The sequence below is a fragment of the Polypterus senegalus genome, chromosome 12, assembly GCF_016835505.1.
Source record: "Polypterus senegalus isolate Bchr_013 chromosome 12, ASM1683550v1, whole genome shotgun sequence".
NCBI lineage: Eukaryota > Metazoa > Chordata > Cladistia > Polypteriformes > Polypteridae > Polypterus > Polypterus senegalus.
The window spans coordinates 102,267,677-102,291,743 of record NC_053165.1 but is presented as its reverse complement, the minus strand read 5'-3'; the positions used below and the strand labels follow the sequence as shown (position 1 = coordinate 102,291,743).

The 24,067-nt window shown below is 37.8% G+C and overlaps 1 protein-coding gene across 3 annotated transcripts in view; it reads left to right on the top strand.

Moving 5' to 3' along the window:
- Positions 1-24,067, top strand: part of abhd2a (abhydrolase domain containing 2, acylglycerol lipase a) — a 66,206-nt gene that overhangs the window by 22,732 nt on the left and 19,407 nt on the right. For all 3 annotated transcript variants that reach the window (XM_039773062.1, XM_039773060.1, XM_039773061.1), the window contains 3 exons: positions 5,399-5,521; positions 12,820-13,032; positions 21,528-21,703. In XM_039773062.1, coding sequence (XP_039628996.1) covers positions 12,827-13,032; positions 21,528-21,703 — 382 coding nt within the window. In that variant the 5' untranslated portion in view covers positions 5,399-5,521; positions 12,820-12,826. The remainder of the gene's footprint in view (positions 1-5,398; positions 5,522-12,819; positions 13,033-21,527; positions 21,704-24,067) is intronic.

Here is a 24,067-nt window from a genome sequence, read left to right as displayed (position 1 = left end):
TTTGAAAGTCCTGCACGTCTTACTGTCTACCACACTTCTTGGTAGCTTATTCCAAGTGTCTATCGTTCTTTGTGTAAAGAAAAACTTCCTAATGTTTGTGCGAAATTTACCCTTAACAAGTTTCCAACTGTGTCACCGTGTTCTTGATGAACTTATTTTAAAATAACAGTCTCGAGCCACTGTACTAATTCCCTTCATAATTTTAAACACTTCAGTCATGTCACCTCTTAATCTTCTTTTGCTTAAACTGTGTAGGCTAAGCTCTTTTAATCTTTCCTCATAATTCAACCCCTGTAGCCCTGGAATCAGCCTAGTCGCTCTTCTCTGGACCTTTTCTAGCGCTGCTAAGTCCTTTTTGTAGCCTGGAGACCAAAACGGCACACAGTACTAAAGATGAGACCTCACCAGTGCATTATAAAGGTTGAGCATAACCTCCTTGGACTCTTACTCCACACATTGTGCTATATAACCTAACATTCTGTTAGCCTACTTAATGGCTTCTGAACACTGTCGGGAATTCAATAGCTTAGAGTCCACTATGACTCCTAAATCCTTCTCATAAGGTGTACTATCGATTTTCCGACCGCCCATTGTGTATTTAAACCTAACATTTTTACTTCCTATGTGTAATACTTTACATTTACTGACATTAAATTCCATCTGCCACAAATCTGCCCAATTCTCTATGCTATCCAAGACCTTCTGTAATGATATAACGGATTCAAAATTATCTACTAATCCACATATTTTGGTATCATCTGCAAGCTTAACCAGCTTGTGACTTGTATTCCTATCTAAATCATTTATTTATATATATATATATATATATATATATATATATAAAAATAGCAGCGGCCCTAGCACTGACCCCTGTGGAACACCACTCTTAACATCGGCCAGTTCTGGTGAGGTTCCTTGCACCATCACCCTCTGCTTCCTGTGTCTGAACCAATTCTGCACCCATCTAAAAACATCACCCTGAACTCCCACTTCTTTTAATTTGATGCTCAACCTCTCATGTAGCACCTTATTAAATGCTTTCTGAAAGTCCAGATAAATAATATCATATGCTCCACTTTGATCGTATCCTTTTGTTGCCTCCTCATAGAATTCCAGCATGTTAGTAAAACACGACCTCCCTCTTCTGAACCCATGCTGACTGTTCAGAATAACTCCTGTCCTTGCCATGTGTTGCTCAATCTTATTCTTAATAATTCCTTCCATTAATTTTCCTGTGTTGCATGTTACGCTTACTGGCTTATAGTTGCTTGGATCTGCCCTGTCACCCTTTTTATATAATTGGATGTTATTTGCCATTATATCATTATATATGCCATTATATATGTGTATGTTCTGCTTCTAACTTCAGTCTATTCCTTTGGTTACTTTTAAAGGAATAATGAAGTTAACCAAACATTGGAAACTGTGCCCGAAAACAATAGCTTTCCACTTTTGATTAATATTAATAATTCTAAAATGGAATGTTATATACATGTATCTTATTATTAATTGTTAGCATCTGGCTTCAGAGCAGCACAGTTACATGTTACAACATTTCCTCCAGTGCTAAAAGCCTTCTCAGAAGGGCTGCTTGAGGCAGGAATACACGGGTACTTTCGCCAGTTTCCCATTCTTGTGTTTTCCACAGTGGATGTAAATCATTGTCCACCTCAGGTATCATCAAATAGCTCTTGATCTCTTTTTCAATTTATTTTTTCTTGAAATGGCTGCTAAAAGACTTTTTTTCTTTTTTGTTCCCTCCTGTGGGTCATTACCTGCTCCAACTTGTGCAGCCATAGGGGTGGGATGGAGCTGGGTAAGGAGGTGGGATCTGTATGAGTGTATTAAATAATGAATGAAATATATGTGCTTTGGAACCCAGAACCACCAACCAAGACATTTTGCGAAATAAAATGTGTCCAATAGATACAGTGGTGTGAAAAACTATTTGCCCCCTTCCTGATTTCTTATTCTTTTGCATGTTTGTCACACAAAATGTTTCTGATCATCAAACACATTTAACCATTAGTCAAATATAACACAAGTAAACACAAAATACAGTTTTTAAATGATGGATTTTATTATTTAGGGAGAAAAAAAAATCCAAACCTACATGGCCCTGTGTGAAAAAGTAATTGCCCCCTGAACCTAATAACTGGTTGGGCCACCCTTAGCAGCAATAACTGCAATCAAGCGTTTGCGATAACTTGCAGTGAGTCTCTTACAGCGCTCTGGAGGAATTTTGGCCCACTCATCTTTGCAGAATTGTTGTAATTCAGCTTTATTTGAGGGTTTTCTAGCATGAACCGCCTTTTTAAGGTCATGCCATAGCATCTCAATTGGATTCAGGTCAGGACTTTGACTAGGCCACTCCAAAGTCTTCATTTTGTTTTTCTTCAGCCATTCAGAGGTGAATTTACTGGTGTGTTTTGGGTCATTGTCCTGTTGCAGCACCCAAGATCGCTTCAGCTTGAGTTGACGAACAGATGGCCGGACATTCTCCTTCAGGATTTTTTGGTAGACAGTAGAATTCATGGTTCCATCTATCACAGCAAGCCTTCCAGGTCCTGAAGCAGCAAAACAACCCCAGACCATCGCACTACCACCCCCATATTTTACTGTTGGTATGATGTTCTTTTTCTGAAATGCTGTGTTCCTTTTACGCCAGATGTAACGGGACATTTGCCTTCCAAAAAGTTCAACTTTTGTCTCATCAGTCCACAAGGTATTTTCCCAAAAGTCTTGGCAATCATTGAGATGTTTCTTAGCAAAATTGAGACGAGCCCTAATGTTCTTTTTGCTTAACAGTGGTTTGCATCTTGGAAATCTGTCATGCAGGCCGTTTTTGCCCAGTCTCTTTCTTATGGTGGAGTCGTGAACACTGACCTTAATTGAGGCACGTGAGGTCTGCAGTTCTTTAGACGTTGTCCTGGGGTCTTTTGTGACCTCTCGAATGAGTCGTCTCTGGGCTCTTGGGGTAATTTTGGTCGGCCGGCCACTCCTGGGAAGGTTCACCACTGTTCCATGTTTTTGCCATTTGTGGATAATGGCTCTCACTGTGGTTCGCTGGAGTCCCAAAGCTTTAGAAATGGCTTTATAACCTTTACCAGACTGATAGATCTCAATTACTTCTGTTCTCATTTGTTCCTGAATTTCTTTGGATCTTGGCATGATGTCTAGCTTTTGAGGTGCTTTTGGTCTACTTCTCTGTGTCAGGCAGCTCCTATTTAAGTGATTTCTTGATTGAAACAGGTGTGGCAGTAATCAGGCCTGTGGGTGGCTACGGAAATTGAACTCAGGTTATTTTTTTAACAAGGGGGCAATTACTTTTTCACACAGCACCATGTAGGTTTGGATTTTTTTTTCTCCCTAAATAATAAAAACCATCATTTAAAAACTGCATTTTGTGTTTACTTGTGTTATATTTGACTAATGGTTAAATGTGTTTTAATGATCAGAAACATTTTGTGTGACAAACATTCAAAAGAATAAGAAATCAGGAAGGGGGCAAATAGTTTTTCACACCACTGTATATGCTTACTGATGCAACGTTTTTTTTTTTGGCCTGACACCTATGGGATTTCATTACTAGGTCAATTTAATTTAAAAAGCATTTTACAGAGAAAACCAAATTACTCATCAATGGCAATATGACGACTTATGTCCAAAAGAAGGGAGCCTCTTCCAGTTATTAATCTGTAGTGCACTGACATTTGCCCCGCTGTCTGTTATCATGCAAACTATGCAGTCTCCTTACAGCCATGTCATACCATAATTTGCTTTTTTTGTTGTACTGCACTTTTTGCAGAATGATTCTGCTAAAGTTTGCGGAGTGTGTCTTTATGCCTTGGGTGATTTAAACCTTTCGTGGAGAGCTGACTCCTGAAACTTTTTGTATTCTTCATATTCTAGTTCACAGATGGTTCAACAAGTTATTGTTGAGCTATCTTTATCAGCAAGCAGTTATGTTAAATGAGACAGTGAATGTGTGGACTCTCAAGGCTTGTTTTTAATTGTTTTCTGCAAAGTGAGAGACATAGTCAATAATTTCAGCTCCGCCCATTGTTGATGCCATTCTAGATGTTGTTTACTCTATGCTCCTCACGCACACATAAGAATTCAACGTCAAGTCTAACAGTCCTCCTAGCGAAGAGGGTTTACCTATAACATAATGTTGAGTTTTATTGACATTTACAGCTTTTATCATCCTGTGCTCTTGGATATCGACTTCAGTCCTCAACACCTTGTGTCAACAAAAGTTGACATCCACCCTAAAAGAGTTAAAGTGAAATGCTTCCAAACCACTAACACATTCTGATGCTTTCTTCTGAAAGGCTCATTCATTCCTTGTTTGCCAATTTCATGAAGATGTAAATTTAAACAATGACTTTTTTTAAACCCAAAGGGCTATTAAGGGGAGTGTAAAGTAAAATAAAAATTTTAGGTCTTTGTTTGAAAAGGGTAATGTCACTTCCCAAAGGGGGATGTAAGATTGGCTAGAACAAATTGAGTATTAACGCAATAAAGAAGAAAGAAGCTGAAATTCATGGAAGTGTTAATGGTATAAAAAGTAATCTAGTGATGTTTTAAAGTATGTGGGAGGATGTATGTAGGTTATATGCAATTACTACACCATTTTCTATAAGGAATTTGAGCATCTGAAGGGGGTCCTGTAGCAGTCCCCCATGGATACATAGGAATGACTTTATACAGTATCTACATATATATTGCTGTGTTCTGTTGTGTTCCTTGTGGTTTGTAGGTAGAACCTCAAGAGGCAAGCCCACCCTGATGTCACCACTGATGGACTACTCTCAGCATTTATCATCAGTGGTTTATTGTCATTTGGAGTGTGCTTCTTTTGTTTATGTAAATAGATTCTTCCTTTATAAAAATTATTTTTTAAATTGTTTTCTTTTCCTTTGAGGGGCAATTTAAGACATTTTGGGATATTTAAAGTTATCTGAACTTTCAGTCTGTTCCCTATTTTTGGGGGCATGAACAGCTTGAAGCCTGCCTGTTGAGTATGGCTGAAGGTTTTTCTGGGCAGCCTAGGGTGGGGCATTGTCCTGTCTCATGGGAGCATTTTGAAGCACCACAACTTTTAGTGTGCTGACCCAATACAACAGTGACATTTTGACATTTAAGTGTGCACTTAATTGTACATCTAAAAATACAGTTCTAATACCTTTGTATTGAAGTTGTACAAAAAATTCTGAACATTTGAAAATGTAAATGCATAATTTAAAAGTTTTTCTTTTAAGTTTGTAAAAAGACTAGATGTATTTTCTGCAGTTCTTTCCAAGTTTGCAGGTTTGCAATAGTTTATACTATACCATAATCTGGAAAGTAAATTTGTGGTTTTGATTTTTCTTTTCTTTTCTTTTTTCACCCCTAGATTTGACCGGAACACTGTGAGTTGGAACATTTTGCACAGATCAGAAACACTGTGAAATAAGAAAGTTTGTGTTTTTTTTGTTTTTTTTTTTAAAGCATACGAGTAGGAAAAGAAGTCAAAGTGGTAAGTTTTACGTAATAATTAGCATTGACAGAAAGTTCACTCACACACACATAGTCTTATTGCACTGTACTTGAGAATGTCAGCCAAATTCTGAAATGCAGTTTTTCTGTTTCTTAGTCGCACATTCCTGGTTTAGACATTTTCTCTTCGGAAAATAGAACCTTTTAACGTTTCGTGAACAAATTGGTTATACCCTCTAAAATTAAGCATTTTCTACATATATTGTTGCTGATTACTTTATCTTTAAATGTTTCAAATCTGCTTTAGAAATAGTACAGTATGATAGTCTTGACTTTGTTCAAGTAATTTATTTATAACAAAATCTTTCTACCTTAACTATACCAGTGGCTGCATGTAAAAACATCCGTTACATTTATTTCAAAGCTAAAAAAAACTTTTCTGAAAAGGCTTTTGAGAAACAGTCAGTCGCTATCATAAGTGTTGTCTTCCTTCAAAAGTATTTTTTGGACTATATAATGTACTGAATCAAAGTATGTTTTAAAAATTTCTGTCACCCTCATAATAACCCTTTTTAGTCCAAGCCCCTCCACCCCCTTTATAGTCTCTTTCAAATGTTTACAATGACTAAACCAAAATGAGGATTGTACAGATATTAAATGAGGAAAGCTTCCTAGGTAGTTGGGGAACCGTGGATCATATTCACATGAATATTCACGTTAAAATTTTCACTTTAAGTTCTAAGTTCTATACACCAATAATATTAGTCAACTCAGTGTCCACATATAGTACCTTTTGACTAATAGCCACAAATCTGTTCTCTACTTTACACATTGTTTTATAAATTAACCCCCTTAGCATTACAGTTTTTCTCAAAAAAACAAAAAAGTATTGCATTTTTTGGCTTGAAAATTTAAATTTTTGTTAAATCTCTAAAGCATAATAATGACACAAATAATAATAATGATGAATAATAATGATAATAGTGTATATTCTGTCAGAATGCTTCTTTTGTGTGGTATATTTTGAAGCACGAAGAAATACACACTCCAACAGCAGAGTCGGGGCAATAATAACATGATTCCTAGCAGATTTCCTTTCCGGAGTGATCAACTTTTGAACAGCACACTGCACATATGCGAGCTGGATTCTGCTTCTTCTGAGCTGGTGGTACAAATTCATTGAAATGGGGATCAATACAGAGCTTTGACAGTAGTGTTGATGGTGAATGTGCGGCAATGATTTGTTTGACTAACAGGCATGTGAAGTTTTCATGACAGACAGTCCTGTCAGCTTGTCTGAATAGCACAAATGAATTCCAAATACACTGTTCAAATGTGCTCAGATGGCAAAATATCTTCTTATAATACTTCTTTTGTTACTTTCACATAATGAGATAGGAAGTCAATTCTTGATCAGCACAATCTACTTTGCCCATCATGCTATTGTAGTCGACCACATCACAAGGTTTACTTTGTTTGCTTTAGCCTGAACAGTGACTATCATCTTAATATTGTGCATAGTGCATCTAGAAACCTCTTTCTTGTCTTTCCATCTCATCACAAGCACTTCACCCTTTTGCTTTACCCCTTTTACCAGTCAGTCTTTCTTTGCAACAAGATGTCAAATAGCTCTGGCAAAGTATAAAAATTGTCCATGGTTACACAGTAACTTTAATCAAACAAAGCATCTAACAACGTCTACACCAATGATGTACGGTGGGGCAAAAAAGTATTTAGTCAGCCACCAATTGAGCAAGTTCTCTCACTTAAAAAGATGAGAAAGGCCTGTAATTTTCATCATAGGTATACCTTAACTATGAGAGACAAAATGAGGAAAAAAAAATCCAGAAAATCACATTGTCTGATTTTAAAGAATTTATTTGCAAATTATGGTGGAAAATAAGTATTTGGTCACCTACAAACAAGCAAGATTTCAGGCTCTCACAGACCTGTAACTTCTTCTGTAAGAGGCTCCTCTGTCCTCCACTTGTTACCTGTATTAATGGCACCTGTTTGAACTTGTTATCAATATAAAAGACACCTGTCCACAACCTTGAACAGTCACACTCCAAACTCCACTATGGCCAAGACCAAAGAGCTGTCAAAGGACACCAGAAACAACATTGTAGACCTGCACCAGGCTGGGAAGACTGAATCTGCAATAGGTAAGCAGCTTGGTGTGAAGAAATCAACTGTGGGAGCAATTATTAGAAAATGGAAGACATATAAGACCACTGATAATCTCCCTCGATCTGGGGCTCCACGCAAGATCTCACCCCGTGGGGTCAAAATGATCACAAGAACGGTGAGCAAAAATCCCAGAACCACACGGGGGGACCTAGTGAATGACCTGCAGAGAGCTGGGACCAAAGTAACAAAGGCTACCATCAGTAACACACTACGCCGCCAGGGACTCAAATCCTGCAGTGCCAGACGTATCCCCCTGCTTAAGCCAGTACATGTGCAGGCTCGTCTGAAGTTTGCTAGAGAGCATTTGGATGATCCAGAAGAGGATTGGGGGAATGTCATATGGTCAGATGAACCCAAAATAGAACTTTTTGGTAAAAACTCCACTCGTCGTGTTTGGAGGAGAAAGAATGCTGAGTTGATTCCAAAGAACACCATACCTACTGTAAAGTATGGGGGGTGGAAACATCATGCTTTGGGGCTGTTTTTCTGCAAAGGGACCAGGACGACTGATCCGTGTAAAGGAAAGAATGAATGGGGCCATGTATTGTCAGATTTTGAGTGAAAACCTCCTTCCATCAGCAAGGGCATTGAAGATGAAACGTGGCTGGGTCTTTTAGCATGACAATGATCCCAAACACACCGCCCAGGTAACGAAGGAGTGGCTTCGTAAGAAGCATTTCAAGGTCCTGGAGTGGCCTAGCCAGTCTCCAGATTTCAACCCCATAGAAAATCTTTGGAGGGAGATTAAAGTCCGTGTTGCTCATCGACAGCCCCAAAACATCACTGCTCTAGAGGAGATCTGCATGGAGAAATGGGCCAAAATACCAGCAACAGTGTGTGAAAACCTTGTGAAGACTTACAGAAAACTTTTGACCTCTGTCATTGCCAACAAAGGGTATATAACAAAGTACTGAGATGAACTTTTGTTATTGACCAAATACTTATTTTCCACCATAATTTGCAAATAAATTTTTCAAAAATCAGACAATGTGATTTTCTGGATTTTTTTTCTCATTTTTGTCTCTCATAGTTGAGTTATACCTATGATGAAAATTACAGGCCCCCTCATCTTTTTAAGTGGGAGAACTTGCACAATTGGTGGCTGACTAAATACTTTTTTGCCCCACTGTAGCAACACTGTACTGACTATATTTCTTGTTAAACTTGGTTCCTTTTCCTGTGTACAGAACCAAATTTCATATGTTAGCTTTGCAAAGAATGAAGAACTTTATACCAAATCTTGGTCTTTTTGATGCAATGTATTGTATCAATGGCAGCCTGCCCTTATAAGCTATGAGACTTTTGCTGATGCTGACATCTCAGTCTGGAATGCAAATATTCTGAAATTTTGCTATAATGGCATGGTATACAGTAATCCCTCCTCGATCAGCGGGTTGCGTTCCAGAACCCCCTGCGAAAGGTTAAAATCCGTGAAGTAAAAACCATATGTTCATATGGTTATTTTTATATATTTTAAGCCCTTGTAAACTCTCCCACACTATTATAAACATTTCCTGCACAGTTGTACAGCATAAACCCTTTGTATTCTCTTAGATATTAGGTAAGATTCATTGAAATTATGTATGTAAATACAGTGATCCCTCGCTATATCGCGATTCGACTTTCACAGCTTCACTCCATCGCAGATTTTAAATGTAAGCATATCTAAATATGTATCACGGATTTTTCACTGGTTCGCGGATTTCTGCGGACAATGGGTCTTTTAATCTATGGTACATGCTTCCTCAGTTTGTTTGCCCAGTTGATTTCATACAAGGGACGCTATTGGCGGATGGCTGAGAAATTACCCAATCAGAGCATGTATTACGTATTAAATAAAACTCCTCAATGATATAAGATATGCTTCCCGCGCGGTGCTTCGCACACTTCAAAGCTCTAACAGCCCGTATTGATTTTTGATTTTTTGCTTTTCTCTGTCTGACTGACTGTTTGCACAGTGGCTGTTTGCTTAGAAGATACAGAGGGGCCTCTAAAAAATGCTGAAAGACTACCTTCACATTGATACCTTCATTGCAGCCGCTTTATCACGATGCTTCCCATACTTAAAAGCCCAGCAGCCCTATTGATTTTTGCTTGTTTACTTTTCTCTCTCTCTCTCTCTCTGACATTCTCTGCTACGCGAACTCCTTTGAAGAGGAAGATATATTTGCATTCTTTTAATTGTGAGAAAGAACTGTCATCTCTGTCTTGTCATGGAGCACAGTTGAAACTTTTGACTAAAGGGTGTTATTTCATGTCTAGAGGGCTCTAATAATGTTAAAAAACGTATTTAGAAGGTCGAAAAAAGGTTTTCTATGCTCTAACTGCGAAATTATTAGATTTATAAATAAAGAATCCTACTTTGTGGAAATTCATTTATCTGTCTGCAGTGGATTTACCAAGATAAACGAGGGTTTACTGTATAACTGTGCGGAGAACATTTATAAACATTGTGGGAGAGTTTCTAAGGGCTTAAAATAAATAAAAGTAACCATACAAACATATGGTTTCTACTTCGCGGATTTTCATCTATCACAGGGGGTTCTGGAACGCAACCTCCGTGATCGAGGAGGGATTACTGTACACTTTATATACAGTAAAACCAAAATATTATTTTAAAGATATCAAGGGTCTCCGATATCACATATGTTACAGCCGTTACGACAGACAGGCCACCAGAAATAAATACGTACAATGCAAGAAAAATAGTATACAGCAAAATGTGTGTACAGTGACACTAAACTATTTACATGTAATAAGTACTGTACGTAGAAAATTAATTATGGTTACTTGCCAACAATGACATGACGACTTGTCCGATAACGATGAGTTTAATTTTACTGCACAACAAAGCAGAGCGTTACAGCTCTTCTAAAGGAGCCTCTTCAGGCGATTATGTAGCAACGCCATTGTTCTTCTTCCAGCAGTCTTCAATCCAAATCCCTAAAGCAGATTCCATCCAGACTACTGCCTTATTACATCCACTTACAACTCGTTTTGCTCCCTGGTTAAAGAACACTGCGGCCGTAGATCTTATATTCTTTTCCTCCTTTTAAATAAAAAGAATCGTGGACTTATTGATGCCGTAATGGCGTCTTGCAGCGGTGTAGCTATTCCCTTCCTTCAACATATCCAAAACTTTTACCTTTTCAGCAATCGTTGGCATCTTCCATTGGCGCTTGGGCACCGCCCCTGAAGCAGTATCAGGAGCAGATCGTTTTGGAGCCATAACAAAGGGCTTGACTATGCACAAAGATTAACACAGAAAAGCACAAAGGTTAGCTCTTTACACCGCAAAACACGTTGTTGCTGAATGAACCAGACTAGACTTCCTGGTTAACAGAGCAGAATCAAATTCGGTGCTCTGTTTCTGAGCCAATCAGCACACAGGAACTTAACTGCGTGCTCTGATTGGGTAGCTTCTCAGCCATCCGCCAGTAGCGTCCCTTGTATGAAATCAACTGGGCAACCCAACTGAGGAAGCATGTACCAGAAGTAAAAAGACCCATTGTCCGCAGAAATCCACGAACCAGGGAAAAATCTGTGATATATATTTAGATATGCTTACATATAAAATCCACGATAGAGTGAAGCCGCGAAAGTCAAAGCATCTCCCAGATTTTTTTCAGTTTTGGTGCTAGACGGGTATTCTCATTAAAGTCTTCATTATTGGTAAACTTCAGATATTTCAAATCTACACTCTGACATGATCTCTCCAAAGAATAGTATAGCCAAAATTTTGTTGTTGGGCCAGTACCATCACTGCTCAGGTTTTCCTTCAAGTGCATGCAACACCTGGGTGGCCGGAAAACGTTTCTTACAGGACTCCATTATTACTGAGGACGTTATTGATCATGCTTATTGGCGAGGGGAGAAAATGCACCTAGACTGTTGCCCTGGCGATGCTTGGATGTAATGCTTATGCAAGATACCTGTACAACATTGCCCAAGCAATGCTCAGACTTAAGCTATTAGCAGTCTGTACATGAGACTTGTCTATACAATTGCTCAAGTGACACTCAGGACTAACACTTTTTAGCACTGTTTTTACAGCTCCTGAATAAAGCTTGGGTCTAATGCTAAGGAGATTAATGAGACTGAATATTGTGGAAGCATCCTAAAATAAAGATAACACGTTTATTAGCAGTGATTCCTTATAACTCAAGCTGACAGGATTTGATCCTAGGCTCAGTCTATGTGAAGTGTATAGTTATTTCCCCCAAGAGTATCTGGCTGCAGCCACTGTAAGGTGTTGAGCTCCACAGTAAGCGGAAACATGTGACCGCCACAGTAGATGGAAAAATGCCCCTCCCTTACTATCTTAAGCTTAGGCGTTTTATTTCCCTGTTACTGCCTTCCCCAGCGTTTTTTAAGGTTAGGATTGTTGATTGGGTAGGTCCTATATTAGTTAGTCCCATTTAGTCTTTTTAATTTTATCCTGCCTTGTACGTCCGGTTGTTTGGGTTGGCTTCATTTAGTTAAAAGAAACCGTTTTCATCATACCCTTTTCTGGAAAGGTGTTCATCCATGTGTGTTTTTAGAAGGATTTTTTAGTTTGCGGAAGAAATAGCTTTTTAAGTTGGATCCTGTCCTGCCTCATGTTACTTGTTGTCTGGGATGGACATTTCCGCGAACGGTTATTTTATATGCTAAAGAAGGAATATGCCCCTCCCCCACTATATTAAGCTTAGGCATGTTATTTCACTGTTGCTGCCTTCCCCAGTGTTTTTAAGGTTAGGGCTGGTGATTGGGTAGGTCCTATATTCATTCGCCTACTGTGGAGGTCATGTGTTTCCGCTTACTGTGGAGCTCAACAGCTTATAGTGGCTGCAGCCAGACCCTTCTCATTTCCCCTGGTTAACTATGTAGACAAGTGTAAGTTGCAACAAGCTTGAATGTTCATGTGTACTTTGTGCCTAGTACTTCCTGGATAAACGGGCTTCCTGTTACTCTTGAAATGAGATTACTTGGCCTCAGTCCATGGTCAGGTTTATGTTTCAAGCTATTAACACTCATATGCAACATTAAAATAATTATTAAAATATAATATTTAATAATGAAATGTCTCTATTCTTAAATTGATTTACAGTTTTGGTAGTTTCAAAATTGCTGCAGGTTTTTGTAAATGTTATTTTCACCTTTCTTTAGATCAGTCATGAGCAATGATGTGGAAGTGAACACTATGGCACCAGAGATGCCTGCCATGTTTGACGGAATGAAACTAGCAGCAGTGGCAGCTGTACTGTATATTATAGTACGCTGTCTAAACCTGAAGAGTCCAACAGCCCCACCTGAGCTCACCTACCAGGATACACCACTAAATCACTTCATATTGAAATCCTGCTCTCTTCTTACCAAAGAGTATGTGATGTACATTTTCTTATTGCATGTTTCGTGCATATATTATGACATCAGGTTGCCTATTAAATTTGTGCAGCATAGTTTGACTGACAAACGAAGCTGTGTAGCATAGCTACATGGTATTTTAGCATGTCCCAGTAATGACAGTATTCAAGTCTTTTATAGTATACTTGTAGTAGTATTCTCACCAACTATAATTCTTTAAAAGTAAAAATTCTTCCAAGTTCTTTCAGACTGTTGGGTATTCGTGTGGGTATTCAATGCCTTGCACAATATTCATCATTCCATGATATATACAATATTTTCTTCTGTGTTTCCCTCCAAAATGGCAATACTAATGTAAGGAGATTCTTAATTAAAAACTGGGACAGAGTACTTATAAGGAATACTGAATCTACAATATTTTATGAATTGGTAATGCCAGTTATTGTAACTTGCAAACACATACAGTGCAAAAATAATGCAATAAAATTGCCTTAGCTGTTAGACAGAATAATACATACAGAAATACCATTGTTTTCAAAAGAAGTAGTGAAGTAGCCTATTTAAAAACTGTTTACATTTAAATGAATACCCTGTTAAAATTTGCATCTGTTCTTCCTATCTTAAGATTTACTAAGAAAAAGTGACAATAACCTGGTGGTGTTGTATTGTTTCTTTAAAAGTGCTCCTATTTATATCCTAAATTTGTTTGCAAAAAGTGGCAACCACAAGGTATTATAGTACTGTTTCTTTTTTCATCCTTTGCTGAGCATCTCATTTTAATGCACTGCCTGACATTGGCTGAGGCATCAATTGAATGAATGAGAGCACTTTCTCATTGCCAAAAGGTTCTTTATTCACCCCATACAGAACTTCCTTAACAGTCTACAACTCTATTTTCAATCACTTAGTAAAATTTCCTGCTTTTAGTCACAGTGTTCAGTCAAAGGTTCTTTCAATTTACATTACTTCAGTTTCTTTTAATACGTGAAATATGAGTTCCTTTCCTAGCTTGTGCTAATAAGAAACTGCGGGCTAGTAAGTAGATTGTTAACTAATGTCATTTCCTTTTACTATAAATTTGAGCGGTGGTTAGCACTGCTGCATCGCAGATCCAACAGTCTGGGCTTGAACGTATAACCTGCTTTTGTAAATTTGCCAATATCAATTTCTGTGGAATGTAACTGTGTGAGGAAAACATCAAACTGTTTAGTGATATTCACTGTTTGCAGAAAATTATGTACAGTACCACGTGATGGTATTTTGGAACACGTGCAGTATTAGCTGGTGCGACCTTAAAGTAACTGATGCGCAGGCTATGGTAAGTGGTGGGCATGAGATATATAAATGGTGGGCACGAGACAGTAAGTTAGTTATATGCACCAAATTGTTTCCCAGGAAAAAAAAAAAATACAGCATATCTCCTCTGGGGCTCCGTAAGAGTGTGCAGACAGATACCTGTAAATATAAAGCACGTACCTAAACCCTTTGAGTCAGATAACCCTCCCACAACCCTAATCTTAACCGTAGTGTAACAGGGCATTTGATGGGCATTTCGTGACTGATGTTGTGGGCATTACCTGACATACATCATAGGTACTGCAGGCTGCAGTTAAACCCATCTCCAACCATCCCACACTCCTTTAATAAATAACAGCCCACCTGTCTGCTTTTTATATCACTGTGCTACAAGAGACGGAAGTGACGGCAAACTGAAGCACCATAGCTTTGTTAAAGAAGTAATTGGGTAGCCCTGAAGTGCACTTTTGTAATTTTTTTAAACTAACTATCGTGTATGAACGTGAAAGTTAGTAAAAGTATCCTATATGTGCGTGTAAACATCTCATACATACGCAAAAGTATCCCATACACGCGTGAAAGTATCCCATACATATGAAATATTTATATGCACGAAATAAGGGCTATCCCATATTTTTTTTCACTGTATGGTTCAGAGCTTCTGTAATGTTGAGCTTGTTTTCAGTGAGGCAACCACTGAAAATCTAGTTTCTCAAAGATAGTATGTTGCAAAAGGAAGCAGAATGATTATAGCCTTCTGTTCTTTGACTAGGTACTCCCTGTCCAAAACAAGTCAGAATTCATTTAGTTTCTGAGTTGTAAACCTGAATCTGAGTTGTTATAACATGTTGTAGCTCCAAGCTAATCTTCCTTGATGCCAGTGCTTCTCCATGTAAAAAGCAGTGCGTTCATTGTGCGTTTGTAGTAGTATTATAACAAAGGTGTATGTCAGGGTTGAGCTGACACCTCTGCAGAGATCTACTTGACAGTGGAGCAACAACACACAACTCCACACAGCTTGACACATCATTCTTAAAGATTTGGTATTGTCAAACTGTATTCTTTTCACTCTAAGTATCCAAGTCTCCAACAGCCAGTCTGTTATATAGTATGTTTGTCTATCTCAACTGTCTTACAACTTGTCTTCTATGTTGATATATATATATATATAATATATACACACACACACACAACTATAATTCTTGTGTTTGTCAATAAATTGTATTATTCTGTTTCTTAACACAAGTGTGTTTCAGTTATCTTGATTTACCTCTACTGTCTATAAAGTAGTCTACAAGGAAGGTAAGGAAAATGAAATGGGTGTTATACCAAATTATTTAATTACTGGCATTGCTAATGGAAAAGCTGATTATTTACTGATTGATTAACATCAATCTGTCCATTTTTTTTCATCTATACACAATTTCCTACATTACTTTTTTGTCCTTGGGTGGGCAGGGATTAAAAGTGACTTTTCAAGGTAACTATAACGGGTGAAACACACTCGAAGAACAGAATAAAAGAAGAAACTGTACTGAATTTAGATAGTGATGTACATTGATCCCACGCTATATCGCGCTTTGAGTTTCGCGGCTTCACTCCATCACGGATTTTATATGTAAGCATATCTAAATATATATCACAGATTTTTCACTGGTTTGTGGATTTCTGCGGACAATGGGTCTTTTAATCTATGGTACATGCTTCCTCAGTTGGTTTACCTAGTTGATTTCATACAAGGCACACTATTGGCGGATGGTTGAGAAGCTACCCAAGCAGAGCACGTATTACGTATTAAATAAAACTCGATATACGATATACGATATGCTTCCCATACGGTGCTTCACATACTTAAAAGCCGAACAGCACCTACTGATTTTTGATTGTTTGCTTTTTTCTCTCTCTCTTTCTCTCTCTCTCTGACATTCTGTGCTCCTGACAGAGGGGGTGTGAGCAGAGGGGCTATTTGCACACTGGCCTAGTGGATACGGACGCTCCACTAAAAAATGCTGAAAGACTACCTTCACATTGCTCCCTTACTTGCGGCTGCTTTGTCGTGTGGTGCTTCGCATACTTAAAAGCCCGAACAGCACCTATTGATTTTTTGATTGTTTGATTTTCTCTCTCTGTCTCTCTCTCTGACATTCTCTGCTCCTGACACGCACTTCTTTGAAGAGGAAGATATGTTTGCATTCTTTTAATTGTGAGATGGACCTGTCATCTCTGTGTTGTCATGGAGCACAGTTTAAACTTTTGAAAAAGAGACAAATGTTTGTTTGCAGTGTTTTGAAATCCCTGTCTCTACAACCTCCTGTGTTTCTGTGCAAATCTGTGACCCAAGTGTGACAATATAAAAATAATATAAGTGTATGGTTTTTACTTCACGGATTTTCACCTTTCGTGGGGGGTTCTGGAACGCAACCCCTGCGATCGAGGAGGGATCACTGTATTGCTTAAGGACACTGAATTGTGGATAGCTGTTTTGCACAGAAGGGCTATAGAATCTTTGTGTTAAAAGGAGAGAAATGGCGATACCTCAATTTCCTATAATGTACTACACAGGTTGAAGGCTATTGTTCTTGATTATAACTACATTGATATACAAGTACTTTTATGCAACAGTTGAACATTTTTAGTGTTCTTATACTTCTTAAAGAGTAGACCATTTAAACACACTCTTTCAAATTAGAATTGATTTTTCTTTTAATAATATCACAACCTTCAGTTTGAAAAACCATTGGTTTAGATTGCAAGAAAGTCGAACAATGTATACGGTAAATGTGATAAGGAAAAATGTGATTGTTAGCGTGATGAGAGAAATTGCAAAATCAATCGGAATATTCAAGCAAGTTATAGAAAAAAACCCACTCTAAATGCGTTAAGTAGTTCTCTCGTTCGCTAGCTAAGCGGAGGTAAGGAACACCCCGAGGCTGTCGCATGGCCTGCTGCGTGTCTCTCAGATTTGCACAAATAAATCGGTGCTGCATGTGAACTATGATACATAGCGCAATGAGAGAAGTCAGAAAATCGACCAGAATGTTCAAGCAAATTATAGGAAAAAAAACCTGATCTAACGTTGGATTTTATACATATATAGAGATTATAGTTGTGTACTTACCTTGTACATTTAATGGTAGCACTGCTGCCTTGCATTAAGGAGAGATTGGGTTTGTGTCCCGGGTCCTCCCTACTTGGAGTAGTGAAGTAGTGAGAAAAGTGCTATAGAAATGTAAAGAATTATTATTATTATTAGGTAGTGATGAAGGTTCAAGGAAGAAACGACAAGGCAGCAACACAAGACGTGCACCGAAAGGAGTACAAATGGCGAGACGTGCTGTTTGAGGAGGCCTGCTGAGCTTCCCTCATGTGCCCAAATCCTGATGTTATTCTGCAGCTGCTTGAATGAAGGACGTCTGAACTCCATGCTAGTCATGCAAAGAGCTGTAACAGAATTAGTCTGGGGACAAAAAGTTCAGGAACGTTACTTGAAAGTGGGAGATGCACATACATATGTACACTACAGAGAAGACATAGTGATATAGAATATAGAGAATCCATGTGAATGAAGACATACAGTATATTAGGCAATTGTATACCCTTCTGTAGCCTCCTGGCACTTCACCGGCCCTCAGTCTCTCCCCAGTGCTTGTTTTAGAATTGTTCGCTTGTTGCCTTGGCTCATTCACTACTTCTGTTGTGTGTGTAGCTGCCTAATGATAATGTTCAAGCATTTGGAGATTTGGTTGTAAATGTTTTCTGTTAGTAAAGGTAGCACTTGCTCTTTCTCTCTTTGCTGCTTCTTGTATGAGAGAGCAGCACTGTAGATGCAAAACAGTTTGCGACATGCTGCTGATTCTGGCCATTTCTGTTTGCTTTTTAGGTCAGGTAAACTCTTTGATAAATCTTGTTCTGTTTACCAAGTTTTCTGAAAGTGTTTGTTGTTTCTTTATATTTGTTTCTGCTTTAACAAGTAGCAGTTAATTAATTATTTGATGTTTTAAGCAGCAGCACTATAGATGCAGAGGAAATGTAAAATAACTTGTGACACGCTGCTGATTCTGGCTATTCTGTTTGCTTTTTAGCCTGTTTTATGTATTTGATATACAGATATATGCTTCACTCAGAAAAACTGTCAGTCAAATGAACTACAAAACGGAGCATACCGGTAAGTCATATTGTTGCCCCAAATAGAAACTGCATTAATAAGCATATCAGGTATAGATATCTGCTAAAGAGGGGAGTCCTTAAAGGCATCTCTTTGAAAGGCAAGTGACTCCACAGAGGGGATGAAGGTAGGCAGCTTGTTCCACCAGAAAGTCTATCAGTTATTATTGCTCAGAAGTTCCATATTTGTTTAAATATGATTGACACACCTGCGACTGTGTGGAATTCCTCTTTGATGGTGGTTATTTCTGTTTTGGAAACACAGCTTGTTTGTGTGTGCAGATGCTTCTTCAAAGTTAGGTAAACTTTTTCATTATTCAATACTTACTCAGTACAACTCCCCTTAAAAAAAAAAAAATAAAAAGAATGTGTCCATGATTTGCATCGATGTGAGCTCAAATCCCCACTTTTTGTTAACTCTGAACATGTAATGTTTTAGAAGGTTGCCCAGATATATTAAAGCCCCAGATGTAGAACGACAACTTTTAGAAGCCCAGTTGCAGATTTTGGTACCACGTCCTGAATTGAGGAGTTTGGTGATAAGCTTTTATGGTACAATAGTGTTAACTTATGAGCTGTAGTCTATAAACAGAACTTTTGCATAAGTTTTTTTTATTATCCAGATGTGACAGGATGGTGTAGAGTGGAAGGGATATGACATCCTCTGCAGATCATTTGTGATAATATGCAAACTGGGGATGATTATGTTTGAAATATTCTTCTTAATGTATCCTAGCACTTGTTACTCAAGGTACTTCACCCCATGTAAAATGAGTGCCACTGATTTGTGGTAATTCAAACAGTCCTTTGGTTTTCTTAAGTGCAGTTGCTGTATACTTGCTGTACCTTTTAAGCATGCAGGGACTACCGATTCTCCTGGCAAAATATTAAAGATGTCATTGAAAACATCCACTAATTAATTGTTAACAGATTTTTAAAATATGCCCTGAATTTTTATCCAGACTAGATGCCATGTGAGCATCACCTTGTTTAAAAGTCTTAATTACGTCATGTACACAAACAAAAAAGGGTAAATCATATGGTGCTGCAGGCAATTGAATGTGATTTACATTTGCTAAATTCAGTCACTCGTTTACTGCTGTACTGACATGGATCCTCTTTGATGTATCTTCATTTCTTGTATATTTCCATGCTTCCATTTCGAAATTCATTGCTGTGACCCATCTGTAAATTCCTTGTTACTTATTATTCATGGCTTCACAAGAGGAAATATGCAGGTTGTTTTCATTGGCACCCAATTCTCCACAAATATTTTTGATGAATCCTAATATGGTATTTTAATACTCATCCCGATCTGAGAAGTAGCCTTTAAACTTGCCCTAGTTTACACAGTCAGAGCAGTCATTTTGGCTTTTATTGGTCCTGTATTGCTACAGTCCTCTACCCTACTAGCCACCCTGAGGATAGTGCATCCTTTATAACCACTTTCCCTCTGGTACTCAGGATGTCGACATTAAGGGATGACCAAACTTGTATTGGGTTCTTTTGTAGGGCTTCGCCATTCTAGACATATCACCATAAAACTTGCATTAGGTTTCATGAGATAGAATGAGGCAGGTAGGATTTGAACAAGCAGCCTCTGGATTTGAAGTCAATAACCTAGACCACTAGGCTTCCTCTGCTGTTGCTGTTGTAGTACTGATTTCCTACATTAGCCAGGAAAATGGGACGATGCTAGCTTTTTATGGTTATTCATTTTAATATTGTAAATGAAGGACGTGGGAATCTAGACCTGTAGTGTAAATGAGAGTGGAGGCCATGAGTCCAGCTATAAAAAGGCTCTACAAAAAGACTGCACTGTCAGACGAGACTTGCGCTAAGAGTGGGTGCTGTTCACTAATGTAATTGTAAGAGCCCAAGAGTGGAATAGTAAGTGTTCCACATGTAGATTAGGTACTGGGAGGCTCAAAGCATATGACTGACGTCTTGCTGGTTTCTGTGGGTTACTGGAGGTTGACCTGGCCCTTTAAGAAGGAGTTGGGAATTGGAGTTGCAGGGAAGCTTATTGCTATTAGAGTGAATGTTAGTTGAGTGGTCCCAGGAATTCCCTGAAATGCTTTCTACACCAAAAGTGGTTTCCAAGACCTGCCCCGAAAGTCAGATTTGGCTTGGGTTTAAAAGCCCCTTAACAATGACGAGTCACTTGAGCTTGGAACTGGAAATGTTGAAGGCAGGGGCTCACATGGTGGGGGAAGAAGGAGAATGGAGAAAGGGGTTAAACAGAGGAACAATGTTGTAAACTGGCCACCCTACCAAGGAGATGGAATATCTGTGTCTACGCATGCCCAAGGACACTTTTAAGCTTTATTTATTTTTTTAATATTTTATTTGGTTCTGCACCCTTCTGTACTTTGTTGTTTCTGTTACAGTCACACTTTATTATATTATAATCTCCTTGAAATTACTTGGGTTGGGAGCCTGGTTGTAAGTGTTCCTGTTGTTAATCATGTGGTGTTACTCTTTTTTCAATTCCTTTAAAATTGTTGTTTAAAGAATTATGTTATCCAAGAACTATAACCAGCACTGGCACATGATTAAAATTTAACTTGTAAAAGTTGGTTTCACTTATCCAAAAAGTATACCCTTAAGTGGGAAATTACAAGTGTAAAAACTCTTAAAAATAAAATGTTTGTCAAAAGAATTTTTGTAATATTTTGTATAAACAGAAAATCAAAATAGATTTTCATTTATTTGATGTTTCTTCATTTTTCATTTTTTTATATTATCAGTTTCCATCTACTGATGGAAAAAGTCATTTTTGATATCATACTAAAATCCATCGCATTCCAGATTTGAGTAAGCAGAATATTAGAAATGAATGGACAGATTGTTGTGTTTGCACTTTCCATTGTTTTATTTTAATCTTGCACATTGGATTTTCATGTTAGCTACAAGCTTCTAAAGGCAGGCAGATATTAATACAGAATGAAGATAATTCTTGCTACCGTTTTCCATTTCAAGTAAATTTAGTTTTTTATTATCATGTGAAATCCTGCTTTAATCTGTAACATTTTTTGTTTATGAAACAGATACATTCCTCCACTTTTATGGGGAAAAAGTGGACACCTACAGACAGCACTTTATGGAAAAATGGGACGGGTTAGTTCACCACATCCATATGGTCTGCGCAAGTTCCTTACAATGCCAGATGAAGCCACTGCTACCTTTGATCTTTTTGAGTCTTTGTCTGACCACTGTACAGGAGGTAATGCAAATTTATAATTTATACATTCAAATAGGTTAAATGGCCATTACTAATACATCCACTGCACAAATTATGTGTTTTTCAAAAGCAGTTCCAAAAAACAGAAAATAAGCATACAGTTTAATTTGAATCTTATTAGTGTGTTTGCATAAACCACTCTCACTCTCTTTCTTAATCTTCCTCTTTCTGGAAAGAGGAGATACCATTTCTTTACACATAAGACAAGTTAGTCTAAATAGTTCTGGTCAACCAATGATAGATTGTGGTAGAGGAAGCAAAACATTTGAAAGATTGGAAGATGATTTTATGTACTAAAAATGTTGGAAACAAAATCCTGAATCATTACCTAAGGAAGCTCTGAACCACACAGTAAAAATAATTTTGAGATAACCCTTATCTCATACATATGTAAACATATCTCGTACGTACAAAATGTTTTCACATATGTACAAGATAAAGTTAGATTAAATAAATTACAAAAGTGTACTTTGGGGCTACCTAATTACGACTTTAATTATGACTTTACTAAGTCTACTGAGCTTCAGTTTGACATCACTTCTGTCTCTTGTAACACAGTGATTTAAAAATCAGACAGGTGGTCTTTTATTTATTAAAGGAGTGTGGGGCGGTTTAGGTGCATGCTTTATGTTTACAGTTATCAGTCTGCACACTCATACAGAACCTCAGAGGGGATGTGGTGTATTTTTTTTTCTGGGTAATAATTTGGTGGATATACAACTTACTGACTTGTGCCCACCATATACTATCTAGTGCACACCATTTATATATCTTGTGCTCACCACTTACTATCTTGTGCCCACCATGTACCATACCCTGTGCACCAGGTACATTAAGGTCGCACCAGCTGTTACTGCATGTATGCCGCATACATTCAGATTAGCACCAAATACCATCGCATGTGACTGTACATAATTTTCTGGAAACAAGACATATCACCAAACAGTTTGATGTTTTCCTCACACAGTTACATTCCACAGAAATGGATATTTGCAGGTTTGTAAAAGCAGGCTATACATTCAAGCCCAGATCGATGGATCCACAAAGCAGCTGTGCTTAGCACTGCACTAATGTGTAGTACAAGAAAATGACATTAGCTTTCCAACTACTCACTTACTAGCTCACAGCCAGCTTCTTATTCACACAATTTATGAAAGGCATTCATATTTCACATATTGCTTACATATGAAGTTTGCCTAGTCTCATGCTGGTGCACTAATTTAATTATCTGTTAAATGTGGCACACTCTCTTATCTACACCAGTGGACTATGGTATTTAATATGCATCTAAAGAGTTAAATCCAAATCGGGCCACTTTAATTTCCACCTTTTTGTGATAAGATGCCCTCATTCAAAAGACAGACTTAAATATCCTAGTCAAATCCACTGTCAACCACCTCTTTCAACCTTCGCAAACATATGCAGTTTTTAATATCTGGAAAAAATTTGGGATTAACTTGCTTAGAGATCTTTATATAGACAACATTTTTGCATTCTATGAACGATTACATTCCAAATTTAACATTCCAGCTACACATTTCTTTCACTATCTTCAAATTAGGAACTTTGTTAAACAGAACTTGCGCGATTTACCTCATCTTGCACCCTCGTCCATGCTGGAAAAAATATTGCTAAATTTCAAGGACTTAGACACCATCATCGCAATATCTAACATTATTTTACAGTCCCTCCCTTTCAAAGATCCAAGAGGACACTGGGAAAAAGATCACTTAATCAATATATTAAATCCACTGTCAAACCTGGCACACTAGGTCATTCATTGCACTGTGCAAAATGAGCTGCAATATTTAAAAGGGACTGCAGAGAGTTAAATTGTGATTGATTTAACAAACTGATAACTGTAAATATAAAACATGTACCTAAACCCTTTGAGTCAGATAACATTACCACAACTCTAATCTTAACCATAATGCAATGGAGCATTTGATGGGCGTTTCGTTACTGACATTGTGGGCATTACCGGGCATGCATCATAGCTGTTGCAGGCTACAGTTAGACCCATCTCCAACCATCCCAAACACCTTTAATAAGTAAAACCCACTCATCTGTATTTTAAATGACCGCACTACAAGAGATGGAAGTGATGTCAAACTGAAGCACCAGAGCCTTAGTAAAGTGTAGGGATCCCCAAAGCTCACTTTTGTAATTTTTTTTAATCTAACTTTATCCTGTACGTACGTGAAATTATCCTATACGTATGCAATATTTTCATGTACGTACAAGGTAGTAGTTATCTCAAAATTTTTTTCACTGTGCCATTCAGAGCTTCCATAATTACCAGTTTAAACATTTAAAAATAAAAAATAATTTGTAAAAGGTTATGAA